The sequence below is a fragment of the Acipenser ruthenus genome, chromosome 5, assembly GCF_902713425.1.
Source record: "Acipenser ruthenus chromosome 5, fAciRut3.2 maternal haplotype, whole genome shotgun sequence".
Taxonomy (NCBI): Eukaryota; Metazoa; Chordata; class Actinopteri; order Acipenseriformes; family Acipenseridae; genus Acipenser; species Acipenser ruthenus.
In genome coordinates, this window is record NC_081193.1 from 22,535,084 (window position 1) to 22,548,750 (window position 13,667).

A 13,667-nucleotide genomic window follows, 5' to 3' on the forward strand; every position below is an offset into this window, starting at 1 on the left:
CGTAAATGGATGGAGACGCATATGGATCACATTAGTTTACTGTAAAGCTACGTCTTAGTTGGTGCTTATCTTGGCGAGAGCCGAGTTCAAATCAGCATGAAGTTTTAACATCTACTCTCGTGTAATGGAAATCATGAAGATCTGGATACGTCCAGTGACTGCTGTGAATAGTGCAGCTGGCAACAAGGGAAAGACCTTGTGACAGCCTGGAGAGACAGCTGACAGGAGGAAAGAGACCCCATTGGGGCTGGTAAGGGTTAGCTACCCTTGTCGGCAGTATCCAGCTCTGTGTTTACAGGATGCTGGAGACACCCGCCCAAGGCTTCTAAGAAATTAAAGAGAAAAATACCCCTAGAGTCTGCGAGAGCGGGGGCGGAAGATGACTCAACGTTGGACAACACGGTTAACGACTTAGGAACGGAAACGGATATGAGTATGGAGAGTACTTCACAAAAGACTAGTTCAAGATCTGCAGTTAACAAAGACATGGAACTCCAGGTTTGTGTCTGCGGCTGGAGCAAGGCGACAACGGTCAGGGGTTTGAAGATTCATCAAGGGAGAATGAAATGCTTGAGGGAGAAGGGACAAGGGCCTCGCATTGATCAGTACTTCTTACGAAGTCAGTCAAGTCAGTCGAATGAAATCCAGCGACAGGAAGCAAACCACAGTTCGCAGGATATCAGCACCTCTGTCATAGATGTGAGGAGGACTTGCATGGACACAGTTAGTGATGAACCTAATGATCCTTGTGAACCCGGTCAGACAAACCAGCATAAGAGAGAAAAGAACCTCAACGGGCACAAGCCTGGAGTTAAATGGCCAAGAGCTTGTGAGAAAACTGCATGGGACACAGTAAACACAGATCTCTGCGTTGCATTGGAAAGATTAAGTGGAACAGTTGAAAAGAAGCTGGATAAATTTGGGGACATCATCTACGCATATGGAAGTGAGAGGTTTGGAGTTGAAAAAAGGAAGGAAAAAGTACAAACTATTCCTGGAAAGTCTAGACGGCAGCAGGAGATTGAACGCTTAGTTAGAGAAAGGAGACAGCTGAGGAACCAATGGAGAAGAGCAGAACAAAGTCAGAAGGAGGGACTCAATCTCTTACAAAGGGTCATAAAAGATAAGCTTGCAACATTGCGCAGAGCTGAGCGCCTACGGAAACGCTACAAAAAGAAGGAGCGTGCGAGAGCTAACTTTTATAAAGACCCATTCAAATTTGTAAAGAAGTTATTCACCAGTGAGAAGAATGGCACACTAAAAGCATCTAAGGTTGAGCTGGAGAGATATTTGGAGGAAACACATACAGATTCAAAAAGGCAGGAGCCTATGTCAATTCCGTCAGACATCCCACCTATCAATCCACCAGAATACCAAATGGAGGACTGTGCACCTAAGTGGAAAGAAATAGAGCAAGCTGTGAAAAAAGCAAGGGCTTCATCATCTCCAGGGCCTAATGGAGTTCCGTACAGAGTGTACAAGAGTGCTTCAGGAGTTCTACGAATTCTGTGGAAATTGATGAAAGTGGCATGGGAAAAACAGGTTGTACCAAGAGCATGGCGCCGAGCAGGTGGAGTCTTTATACCTAAAGAAAAAGATTCTACAAGCATCAGTCAGTTTCGTCCCATTTCCCTATTAAACGTAGAAGGCAAGATTTTCTTCAGCATTATTGCTCAGAGATTGTCAGCTTACCTATTAAAGAACTGCTTCATTGACACTTCAATACAAAAAGCGGGCATTCCAGGTTTCCCAGGTTGCTTAGAACACATCAATGTGATCTGGCAACAAATTCAATCAGCTAAAAAGGAGAGGAAGGAGCTCCATGTGACATTCCTGGATTTGGCTAATGCATATGGTTCAGTGCCACATGAACTACTTTGGGCAGCATTTGATTTTTTCAGTGTACCGATGACAATAACAAATTTAGTGAAAGCCTATTTTGAAGATTTGCAATTCAGTTTTTCAACTTCAGAATTCAGCACTACATGGCAATGCCTAGAGGTTGGAATAATGGCAGGATGCACCATTTCTCCACTGGCTTTTACCATGGCAATGGAAGTAATCATTAGGGCATCAAAATGGGTAGTAGGAGGAGAGCGCTTGGCTTCTGGAATGCGACTACCACCAATTCGAGCATACATGGATGACATGACAACCATGACTACAACAGTAGCCTGCACTAATCGATTATTGGGCAAATTAACCAATAACATTGAATGGGCACGAATGCAATTCAAGCCCACTAAATCAAGGAGCATCTCTATAATTAAAGGCAAAGTAGTAGATAAAACATTCTTCATTAATGGTGAGGCAATACCAACAGTGTCTGAGAAGCCAGTGAAGAGTCTTGGGAGATGGTACGACGGGGATCTAAAGGACACAGTTCGTGTGGGAGAAGTTAGACAACAAGCAGTGGAAGGGTTGAAGAGCATAGACAGCTGCGCTCTACCAGGTAAACTAAAACTCTGGTGCTTTCAGTTTGGTCTACTGCCGAGGTTGCTGTGGCCACTGACTGTGTACGAGGTTTCTTTGACAACAGTAGAGAAGCTGGAAGCTTTAATCAGTTCATACATCAGGAAATGGTTGGGAGTTCCACGCTGCCTCAGCAGAGTGGGACTTTATGGTAAAGGAATACTGCAGCTACCAGTCTCTGCTCTAACCGAGGAGTTTAAGTGCGCCAAGGTCAGACTGGAAATGACATTAGTAGAGTCACGGGATAAATGCGTAAGGGAGGCAGCACCTGTGTTGAAAACTGGAAGAAAGTGGGCGGCAAAGAAAGCTGTGGAAGATGCAAAGGCTGCCCTTCGAATTGGTGATATCATGGGGCAAGTTCAGCATGGAAGAGGGGGTCTTGGTTTCAGTTCAACTCCTCCTACATGGCACAAGGCGGCCCCAGCTCAAAGAAGGAAGCTGGTAGTCAACGAGGTGCAAAAGCAGGAGGAGAGGATGAGGTGTATAAAGGCCATTTCCCAGGCCAAACAGGGAGAATGGATGAGATGGGAGAGTGTGGAACAACGCAAGATTGGCTGGCAAGACCTATGGTCAATGGAACAGAGCAGGATCAGTTTCCTCATCAGGTCAACATATGATGTTCTCCCATCACCACAGAACCTAAACCTCTGGGTAGGAGAGGATCCCTCATGTCCTTTGTGTTCATCACCTGCAACATTAAGGCACATTTTGACAGGATGTAAGGTGGCTCTTAGCCAAGGACGGTTTACTTGGCGCCAAGACCAGGTGCTGCGATGTTTGGCCTTAGCATTGGAAGACAAGCGTAACATGACCAATAAGTTGCCACCTGTTCCATCAAAACATTACACACAAAAGACAACATTCCTCCGCCCAGGAGAGCAACCACCAAGAAAAGGTGTTAAAACCAATCCTCGCCCAGGACAACTGGAAGCTGCTAGAGACTGGAATATGCTGGCAGATTTTGGTCAACGGCTTATTTTTCCACCTGAGATTGCCACCACTAACCTTCGACCAGATATTGTCTTGTGGTCTGGATCAGCACGCCTTGTTCACCTGGTAGAGTTAACAGTGCCATGGGAGGACGCTGTAGATGAGGCGTATGAGAGGAAGAAACTGCGGTATGCTCAACTAGCCACTGAAGCGGAACAGCGAGGATGGAGAGTTCGGGTTTACCCAGTGGAAGTGGGTTGTCGAGGATTTGTGGCACACTCTACAACCCGGTTTCTCAGAGACGTCGGATTCAGTGGCCAAGAGTTGCGTCGCACAGTGAAGAACTTATCTGAAGCAGCAGAGAGGAGCAGCAACTGGCTGTGGTTGAGACGGAAAGATTCTGGCTGGGGACAGGTAAGTAAGCTGGGCTGAGTTGAGTGGGGGACGGAGGGGGGTGATGCTGGGACGCCAGAATCACCGTCGAGCCCTCTTGAGGTGTCGTGGGCTAGTCGACGAAACACTGAGGATGGAAGGTGCCCACTTGAAAACCCCAGAGATGTACCCTACTTAGCTCAATCCAGACGGTTGTCATGCTGATGCGCTGGGGAGGCCGCACTGTGGTTGATCCCCGGAGCCAGCATCGCAGCCGTTGTGTGTGCTGATGCGCCAGGGAGGCAAAATAAGCTGATCCCTGGAGCCAGCATTACACTTCAGCCATTAACACCAGACAGAAGGATATCTACATCATCATATGGAAGGAAACGTAAATGGATGGAGACGCATATGGATCACATTAGTTTACTGTAAAGCTACGTCTTAGTTGGTGCTTATCTTGGCGAGAGCCGAGTTCAAATCAGCATGAAGTTTTAACATCTACTCTCGTGTAATGGAAATCATCATTTTTTCATTCTGTGATGAAATATATCCTAGGATTGCCTAGTTTTTAATGTAAAAAATAAGTTTTAAAATTTCTTTAGAATCATTTGTTTCATTATTTTTGTTTTGCCATGCACAAAAATGAGATGATCTCAGTTTTGGCAAGTGTATTTGGACTGACTTAAGTTTTCATTTTTTTATTTCATGAAGCCAAAATTATTATTAATCACTAATTGATTGTGTTCATTGTTTAATAAAAGGAAAATCCTAAGTTATATTTAGTGTGTTTTGTGTGATGGGAAGAGGGGGCAAATAGATTTTTAAGAAGGATAAGTAGATTTTTCTAGAATTGTGTCCCTTGGACAAGAATTTGTTTTAAAAAATTGCACACCCCTGAGCCCTACTGGTTGCGATTTGTATCTCTGAGCCAGTAAACACATTAAGTAGTCTGAATAAATCAGACCGGTCATGGAACTGGCTAACAGCCCATGTGCTTACTAAGGCTAAATTCTGAAGATTAAATGAAAATGCATAGAAATGGGTTCAGTAAGCTAAAAAACAGAATTGGCCCTGCCCGCCTGTAATTTTGTGTCATCTAACCAGGCACCTCGAAGGTATTAAGATGAGAATGGTCATCTGTTTTAATTTCGCTGAATTCGCTCTTTTTTTTTTCTTATTCTCTTTAGATATAACCTAGCGTGCCACAGGCTGGAGACCTTGTTGCAGAATATTGATCTCCCCCCACTGAACAGTGCCAACAACGCCCAGTACTTTCTGCGAAAGCCTGACAAAGCGGTGGAGGAGGACACCAGGGTCTTTTCAGCCTATCAAGACTGCATTCAACTGCAGCTCCAGCTGAACCTGGCCCACCATGCTGTGCAGAGGCTGCGCGTCTCCCTGGGAGCCAACAGGAAGGTGCTTCCCGAGGCATTCGACCCCAAGGAGCTGATCCAGAACTCCTCCACTGAACAGCTGCGTACCATCATCCGCTACCTGCTGGACACGCTGCTCAGTCTGCTACATTCATCCAATGGTAAGAGTGTCTTGGATACATTTGTACTGCATGTCTTCACGTACAGATGTCATTAATCACATATTGTATTGTTAGTTAGATCCTGGGGGTCACTATGTTTCACTGTATAAATACAGTTAATGCATATATCTACTTCCTGTACCAAACAATGTATTTCACATGAAAAAACATGTAAAGATTAATTTACAAGATTAAAAAATCATGTGCAAAGTTCGAAACTCACATTGCTGTATGTATTTATTCTTGTGAGAAATCATTATTTGTTAACATAGCTTTTGCATTAAGTTATGCCTGCATGTGCTGTAAATGCATTGTGACTCACATAGTTTATCACCATTGCTTTCAGGTCATTCTGTTCCATCTGTTCTTCAAAGCACATTTCATGCTCAGGCCTGCGAGGAGCTGTTCAAGCACTTGTGCATTAGTGGGACCCCCAAGATCCGGTTACATGCCGGGCTCCTGCTGGTCCAGTTGTGTGGGGGAGAGAGATGGTGGGGTCAGTTTCTCTCTAATGTCTTACAGGAACTGTACAATTCGGAACAACTCCTCATCTTCCCTCAGGACAGGTTTGTCATTCAGATCATATCTACAGTACCACTGTATCAAGATCACTAGTTAAGAGACGTCTTTTGCGTTCTGTCTTGCAGTGAGAATGCTAGTGCTGGCGGAATGAGAATCATAGCTTATAACAGATTCTGCTGTATAAAGGGTTGCCCTTCTAACGCAGTAATAGCTTGATGTAAGAAAAGCTGCATGCCTAAGCTTTGACAGATTAAAATGTACTCGCAATGCCCTAGATTGTCATTAGAACAGCGACCTTGAAAACAAGCCAGACATGCACTCTGATGAAATTAGGTTGTTCTATGATCTAATGCAGTTTGGAGTTAAAGTATTGTAATCACGGAGCAGAGAAGATGTTATAATAGAGGTGAAGGTACTGCAAAAAAAAAATGTTTCTTTGCATGCTGCTTTGAAGAGCAATCCTGTTATTTGTATTTAATTTATGAGAACTCCAACTGTAACTTACTGCCTGGATATTAAATATTATTGATGGCAGGGAGTAATTGAAATCATATGAATGAACAAAGGCAAACTGAGTTAAAGTATGGCAAACTGTGCTTAAGCCAGCATTGGAATTGGGACTGACTTATGTTTTTATATTTCAGGGTTTTCATGCTTTTGTCCTGCATTGGCCAAAGATCTCTCGGCAACAGTGGAGTGTTGGAAAGTTTGCTCAACCTTTTAGATAACTTGCTGTCTCCTCTTCAACAAGCAGCCGCAGTACAGAGGCGGAGAGAAGGTAGGTGTTTAGGATGTTGAGAATATAAACCTTGTTTTGGTCAAACACCACAACAAAGCATTTTAATATTGGTACAGCTTATTGAGCTCCATTTTTGGAACCTTATTAAAAGATATTTCCCATAACAACAACAAAATGGAACGGGTAATATAAGTACAATTTTAAAGTCTTTTTAATGGATTGATCTTGTACAACATGATATACCGTGGCTGGCCTATTTTATTGGCAAAGCTGTTCCACACTTGATGGTGGCGCAGTAATTTGTGACGTGTCAACTGCCATGTGTTCATCTATAACTTAAATACTCAGTAATAAGTTAAGATGTGTGTATTTAAAGAAAAAGTAATGTTCACAGTTATCGACTTGGTGTTAGGTGTGTTGGACATTCCCATGATCAGCTGGGTAGTGATGCTGGTGTCTCGGCTGTTGGACTATGTGGCGAGTGTAGAGGATGAGGTAGCCTCTGCCAAGAAACATCTGAATGGGAAGGACCGGGACAGGATAATGTCAGGTATTCATCTTCCTTAGAAATACTTTGCATTCTATCTTGAGGAAAATAAATTATACATGTATGTGTTGCACCTACATTTTTACATGTACGTATTGTGGATATAGGACTACTTTAGCCCTAACTTTGTTTGCACCTGTTGTTTGGGTATGTATGGTACTTAAATACTTGTTTTATGCACCCAAAATGTTTCTGCAGGCTACTGTGTTTATGTATTTATTAATTAAGATGTGTTTTACTTCATATGTAAGAAGAAAAAGACAGAAGGATATATGTATACTGACAATATATATTTTTTTTGTTCCAAAAGGAAACCAGTGGAGCTTTATTAATAACAGTCTTCAGTCCCAGAGCCAGAGTAGATCAACAAAAGGCAACAGCAGCTTAGATCGGTTATATTCAAGGAAAATCAGAAAACAGCTTGTTCATCATAAACAGGTAATGTGTGGTATTGAAATATTATTACTGACTAGATGAGATGCTAGTACGGATTTGATGTATGTTTTTTATTTTCTAGCTGTCTACATTGTAGCATTTTCCATGACTCTTTAAATATGAAAAAACAGGCATATACTGTTACTATAATACCGTTATATTACACATATATTTTGTTGTGTATCAGAATGCCCATGTGGTATATAGTGTACAATAGGCAGCTGCATGACAATGGTGTATGTTTGTCTGTAGAGTTCTCAGAACTTTTATACTTTCCTTTTCATTACAGCAGTTAAACTTGCTGAAAGCAAAGCAGAAAGCCCTAGTGGAGCAAATTGAGAAGGAGAAAATCCAGAGCAACAAAGGGTCATCATACAAACTGTTGGTGGAGCAGGCGAAGCTGAAGCAAGCCACATCAAAGGTAAAAATATTAGTCCTCTATTCTAGTCCTCCTGTGATTTACTCGCCCACACCAATATGGTATCGCTGTGTGCTGACCTGCCATCTAAACGTATGTAATTAAATCTGTATATTTGACTATTTTATAGTAATGTCTCAGATTAACTTTTGTTACTGTCAAATCAAATTTTTGGTCATGTTTAACTTAACCATAAAATAGCTGCAGTTTTAAATAACTTCTATTTGGTAAACATACTTGTAGTTTGTATGGTATAATAGTGATGCTAATTTAGAATTTTCTGTGCAGCACTTCAAAGACCTGATCCGGCTGCGTCGCACTGCTGAATGGCCCCGCTCCACGCTGGACACAGAGGCGTCGGCAGCCAAGGAGACCCCAGAAGTGGAGCCTCTGCCGTTCACTCTGGCACACGAGCGCTGCATCTCTGTAGTGCAGAAACTGTCTCTCTTCGTCCTCTCTATGGATTTCACCTGCCATGCAGACCTCTTGCTCTTTGTGTGCAAGGTAAAAATGCATTTACACAGTATATTGGAGTGTGGTCCAGTAGAAATGGAAAAACTGAGTGCTCTCTTGCTTCGTAACTTTGGATATTTGATGAGAAAAGTACAGCGATTTTTGTTGCACAAAGCTGATGTGCCTTAATTGGTGCTTACTGCTTGTGAGTAGATATTGTGATTTAATGTCTTTAAAAACGCGTGTGAAATAAAATAGAAATTTAACAGTACTTGACATTTATTTTGTAGGTTCTTGCAAGAATTGCAAATGCTACAAGGCCCACCATACATTTGTGTGAAATTGTGAATGAGCAGCAGCTGGAGAGACTGCTCCTCCTGCTGGTGGGAACAGACTTCAACCGGGGAGACATCTCCTGGGGAGGGGCCTGGGCTCAGTACTCTCTGACTTGTATGGTGCAGGATATCCTGGCAGGTAATGGAAACAACTTATTTAAATAAAGGATTTGTTTCCTTTTTGACTCCAAATTAAATAAGTAACTATAAGGAAAAAAAATCAACAACTTTGCTTTAAAGCTGTCATGGGCGGGCCACTATTTACTGGGCAAATTTGTTTACAAATGCATTCTGATAATTAGTGGAGACAATTCACTGCCAATTTAAAAAAAATGTTCTTGCCACACTCTGGAAGTGCCTCAACCATTGCACATTCTCATTCCTTACTTTGAATATTGTGGATTTTTCATAGCTTATTACAGGAGTATGTACAAGGTAAGTGGTGCACAACTTTTTTGCTGGCCAGGCCAGATTGAAAACTTAACTCACTTCTGTGGGCCAGTAATACGTGTTGTTGTATAACCCAGAGACCAACATATATGTGTTTGTTAACGGGTTAATTTATTTTAAGCTTCCTACAAAAACAAAATACAACTAGAACTGCCAGGCAGTTTTACAGCTTCCAAGCTCAGTACCAGTTGGAAATTTTGGCAAGCTGTAGCACTGCAGCACAAGTGTCCGCACAGATCATTTTTATGGAGCAGTTTCAATTCAAAATCCTGCATTAGTTCATTATCTCACGACTCTTTATAACTTTTAAACACTATAGTAACCATGACCCTATCTACTCACTGTAGGCGTTATAATCAAATTTTACATTTAACATTAAGGAGAGGTCAAAGGTCACGATCAAGGTAATTTGGATAGCGCATATATGGGTTCCTAAATGTGATATCTAGTAACCATAACTCTATGTGCACTATAAGGAGTTATAAGCTAGTTTTACATTTGATCTTAGAGAGGTCAAAGGTCACAGACAAGGTGATTTTTGGATAGAGCACATATGATTTCCTTTAGGTGTTCCATGGTAACCATTACCCTCTCTGCACTTTGTAAGGAGTTCTAAGCTAGTTTTACATTTGACCGAAGATTTTGAAAGGTTTTTAAAGAAATGCGTCAGGTGGCCATATTGGTTTACGCACAAACACAATTTTTGAAAAAGTCAATTGTGTTGACACAAGGATGATGCTTATCAACTTTAGAGTTAATCAAATAAACCATTTTTCAACTGAAGCAGATTTAAATTAAGAAGAAAATGTAGGTCTAGCAGCCATCTTGTTTTATAAAAGAACACCATTTTTCCCTATTTGAATTCCATTGTCCCCAGGATGATGCCTACCAAGTTAGCTGGTTAAACAGTTTGCAAACAAAAGCAGTTTGATGTTTGGGGCGCATTTTGGCAAATGTGGTGGCAGCCATTTTGATAGTAAAATTTATCCGCAGCAACTTCTGCTTCGCAAACTTGAAGCGAGTTTGGTTGCTGATGACATAAGCGAAGTTTCAGATCAATCGGTTCACCGGTTCCCAAGAAGATTTTGAAAGGTTTTTCCAAAAAATGCATCATGCCGCCATCTTGGTTTACACAGAAGCACAATATTTTTGCATCTGAACTGTAATCTACACGGGATGATGCATCCCAAGTGTCATGTTGATTGGCTACACCACCAGTTTAACGTTTTGGGAGGAACGACAATAAGAAAAAAATCTTTACAATAACAATAGGCTTCCCAAGCCAGCTTGGAAGCCTAATTATTCATATATTGTTATGTAACACAACATTCAGGAATGATTGTTTCATTTCAGAGAACCTGTGGGTGTTTGACAGCATGTATAAATAGCTTGACTAAACAAAACAAGGCGTTACTTACCACTTGGATGCTCTGTTAATGGGACATGTTGCACTGCTTCTGGGATACCAAATTAGGAATGTCAGGCTTTATTTTTGATGTTGACAGCCACATAACAGCTTGGACAGCTTGTGGATCATCTGAAAATTAATTAAGCTATTTCATAGCTTACCTTTGTGGCACTTTTAGTTTCTTTCTGCGCCTTTCAGAAGACATCTTTCTGGGCAGACAGCTGTCATCTAAGATCTGCAATTTTTTTGATTTCGCAGTTCTCCTGTGTACTCATTAAAACTTGAATGCTTTGTGTCGTAATGCCTCTTAAACGGTATATAAGGACCTTTTTATTGTTCCCATGTGTTGCTACAACTGTTTAAGTAAGGTGTGTGTGTGTTGTGTGATTTTTTTTTTTTTTTTTTTTTTTTACATTTTGACCACTTTAAACTTTTAAATTGCATTCCCTTGCCTCAAGATGGCTTCACATGTACTTGCATGGACCTCTCAGAACTACATTTCCCGTCCTCCTCCTGCTCACATATGTAACTGAGATGGATTTACCAATGAGCAGGAGGATGACAGGAAATGTAGTTCTGAGATGTCACAAATGTAAAAGTCTGAAAAGGAAAGACGGGCCCTTGCTACACAACTACAATGATTATTACAGTAGTCAGATTATAAATTGTGACCTTGTATAAACTCTGGATTGTTCTATTTCTACTTGCAGTTTGTAAAGGTTAATGTATAATTTATAAACCACATTATTTAGAATGCTGTGATGACATTCCTTTTTTTTTTAGGACTGGTTAGATTCCTTTTTCAGGCGCACGAACATCTGGCTTGTTCACATTTCTGTCTTTTTTTTGGTTTTGGTTTTTTTAGTTGCAGATTTTAAGGTTTTCCCATAATATCCTAATTGGCAGTGTTCCTTTGCAATTTGAACTATCCACAGGGGAGTTGCTGTCACCAGTGGCGTCAGAGGCTATGGAGGAAGGGGCGATGGGAGAGGAGGCTGGGGCCTCAGCAGGAGACTCTGACGATTCCCTTCAGCAGCCAGCTTCCATTCCACTAGTGGAAACCATAGATGATGCTCTGACTCCTGACATCGCAGGTACACCAGGGGTTTACTTTTCTCTAACAACAGTGTGGCACGTAATGATAATCTAGTGGAGAAACGGAGAACTGTTCTTAATAGTTATAACAAAAGGTCTGTTGCATGTTTTGAAACTCGCATTTCCTTAAGATAATTAAAAACATATCTATATATATTTTTCAAAGGTTTTTGGCATAAATGACTTGTGGATAAAGCAAATCAAGTAACTGCTAATAAGTTATTTCTGATAAAGATTATTGGGATTTAATTTTTTCAGTGTTCGTAATCTGTTAAACTGGAAAGGTTCTTAGAACATCAGTACACTTTTGTAGACTTTTTACAGAAATGTACAGTGGTTGTGAAACAAATATATACTGAGACTTATCATAAGTAAATAGACGTCCCATCTTGTTTAATTCTGTATATATTTAAAATGTGATTTAATGTTTAAGTATTGGCTGACTACACAATGGGCAATGTCTTTTTCCATGTATTAAGAATTAATTTGTGTTTATTATGGTAACATGCTTTAGGCTCTTAGATATTGTATGCCAGTTCAGAACAGCCAAATGAGTTGGGGGGGTCTAAGTGGTAGAAATAATGCCTGTTGGTAATTTTGGAAAAACCTGCTGTACTGCATCACATTTTAAACAGATTTAGATTAGATACCAGTGTGTGTTATTGGAAAGGGTTCAGTATTAAACCTGTGGTCACCCAAATCAGGTACTTGGCGAGAAAGTGGTGAACAGGCTATTGTTGGACCCCTTCCGCTGCTAAAAATAATGCACAGCCTTAAAATTGCCCAGTACACATCATTTGACTTTTTTGTTTGCTGCACTAGTTTGCTTGCTTGGCAATATTAAAGCTGTTTTCATTATCCAAAGGTGCTCCACCTCTATCATCTTTGGAAAAAGATAAAGACATAGACTTTGACTTGCTACAAGACCTCATGGATGTTGATATTGATCCTTTAGATATTGATTTGGAAAAAGATCCCCTTGCAGCCAAAGTGTTTAAGGTATGGTATGCATGACTTTTACAATCTATCTATCTATGTATGTATTTATTTATTTATATATACACATATATATATATATATAAACAAGTAGCTTTCGAGTTAAGGTGAGAGAAAGCAATAAATTCAAAAACAAATGGGTTGTAGGGAGATATGCAAATAAAGCATTACAAGAGCCAATTAAATCGCATGAAAGTTGCCCAACAGCTTCTACATTCACAGCGTTTTAAAAGTGAGCCCCAAAAAGGGCGACACGTGTATGCAGCTACTGTATTTTGACTTTTAAAACGCTGTGAATGTAGAAGCCGTTAGGCAACTTTCACGCGATTTGATTGGCTCTTGTAATGCTTTATTTGCATATCTCCCTACAACCCATTTGTGTGTGTGTGTGTGTGTATATATATATATATATATATATATATATATATATATATAATATAATATCAAATATATTGTTTTTGCATTAAACACTGTTCCCTAACCATTAAAGATACCTAGTTTATTTTCCTGTTTGGCGTTATTATATGCTTCACACTATTAGCAGACTATTTTTGTTTTCTAAGTTTATACTTATGTAGCTATCTAATATCTCTATCTGGACAATACTGTTTCAGTTTATTGCCTTGAAAATGTCAATTTTGTACAGAGTGAAGATGTTGTGAAATGTTACATTTTTTATTTCTTTAAGATTTGATGAAGGTAAGCCCTGTTTATATTGCAATGTGATTCTCAGCTGCTGCTTGTTGATACCCACCTTAAGGAATGAGTGTGTTCATATTTTCTGTGGACATTGTTTTCTTCAGCCCTGAACAATCCAGCCGCACACTTAAGTTATACGTATTGCATTTAGAACGGTTTGTAAAGAAGGAAATCTGTCTGTCCTGATTCCTCAGACCAGATCCCTGCTCTTTAACGAAGTGCTCCATGGTTCCTGGTTATCCAAGGCAGATGACCAATA

The 13,667-nt window shown here is 40.5% G+C and overlaps 1 protein-coding gene across 12 annotated transcripts in view; it reads left to right on the plus strand.

Moving 5' to 3' along the window:
* The window catches only part of LOC117402834 (baculoviral IAP repeat-containing protein 6), a 183,476-nt gene that overhangs the window by 54,686 nt on the left and 115,123 nt on the right, over positions 1 to 13,667 (plus strand). For 10 of the 12 annotated variants that reach the window (XM_059023827.1, XM_059023834.1, XM_059023833.1 and 7 more), the window contains exons 30-39: positions 4,965 to 5,311; positions 5,658 to 5,877; positions 6,478 to 6,611; positions 6,985 to 7,122; positions 7,430 to 7,557; positions 7,844 to 7,975; positions 8,261 to 8,476; positions 8,716 to 8,899; positions 11,554 to 11,712; positions 12,579 to 12,712. In XM_059023827.1, the coding sequence (XP_058879810.1) occupies positions 4,965 to 5,311; positions 5,658 to 5,877; positions 6,478 to 6,611; positions 6,985 to 7,122; positions 7,430 to 7,557; positions 7,844 to 7,975; positions 8,261 to 8,476; positions 8,716 to 8,899; positions 11,554 to 11,712; positions 12,579 to 12,712 (1,792 nt within the window). The remainder of the gene's footprint in view (positions 1 to 4,964; positions 5,312 to 5,657; positions 5,878 to 6,477; positions 6,612 to 6,984; positions 7,123 to 7,429; positions 7,558 to 7,843; positions 7,976 to 8,260; positions 8,477 to 8,715; positions 8,900 to 11,553; positions 11,713 to 12,578; positions 12,713 to 13,667) is intronic. The other 2 variants (XM_059023836.1, XM_059023828.1) reach the window with 2 other exon arrangements.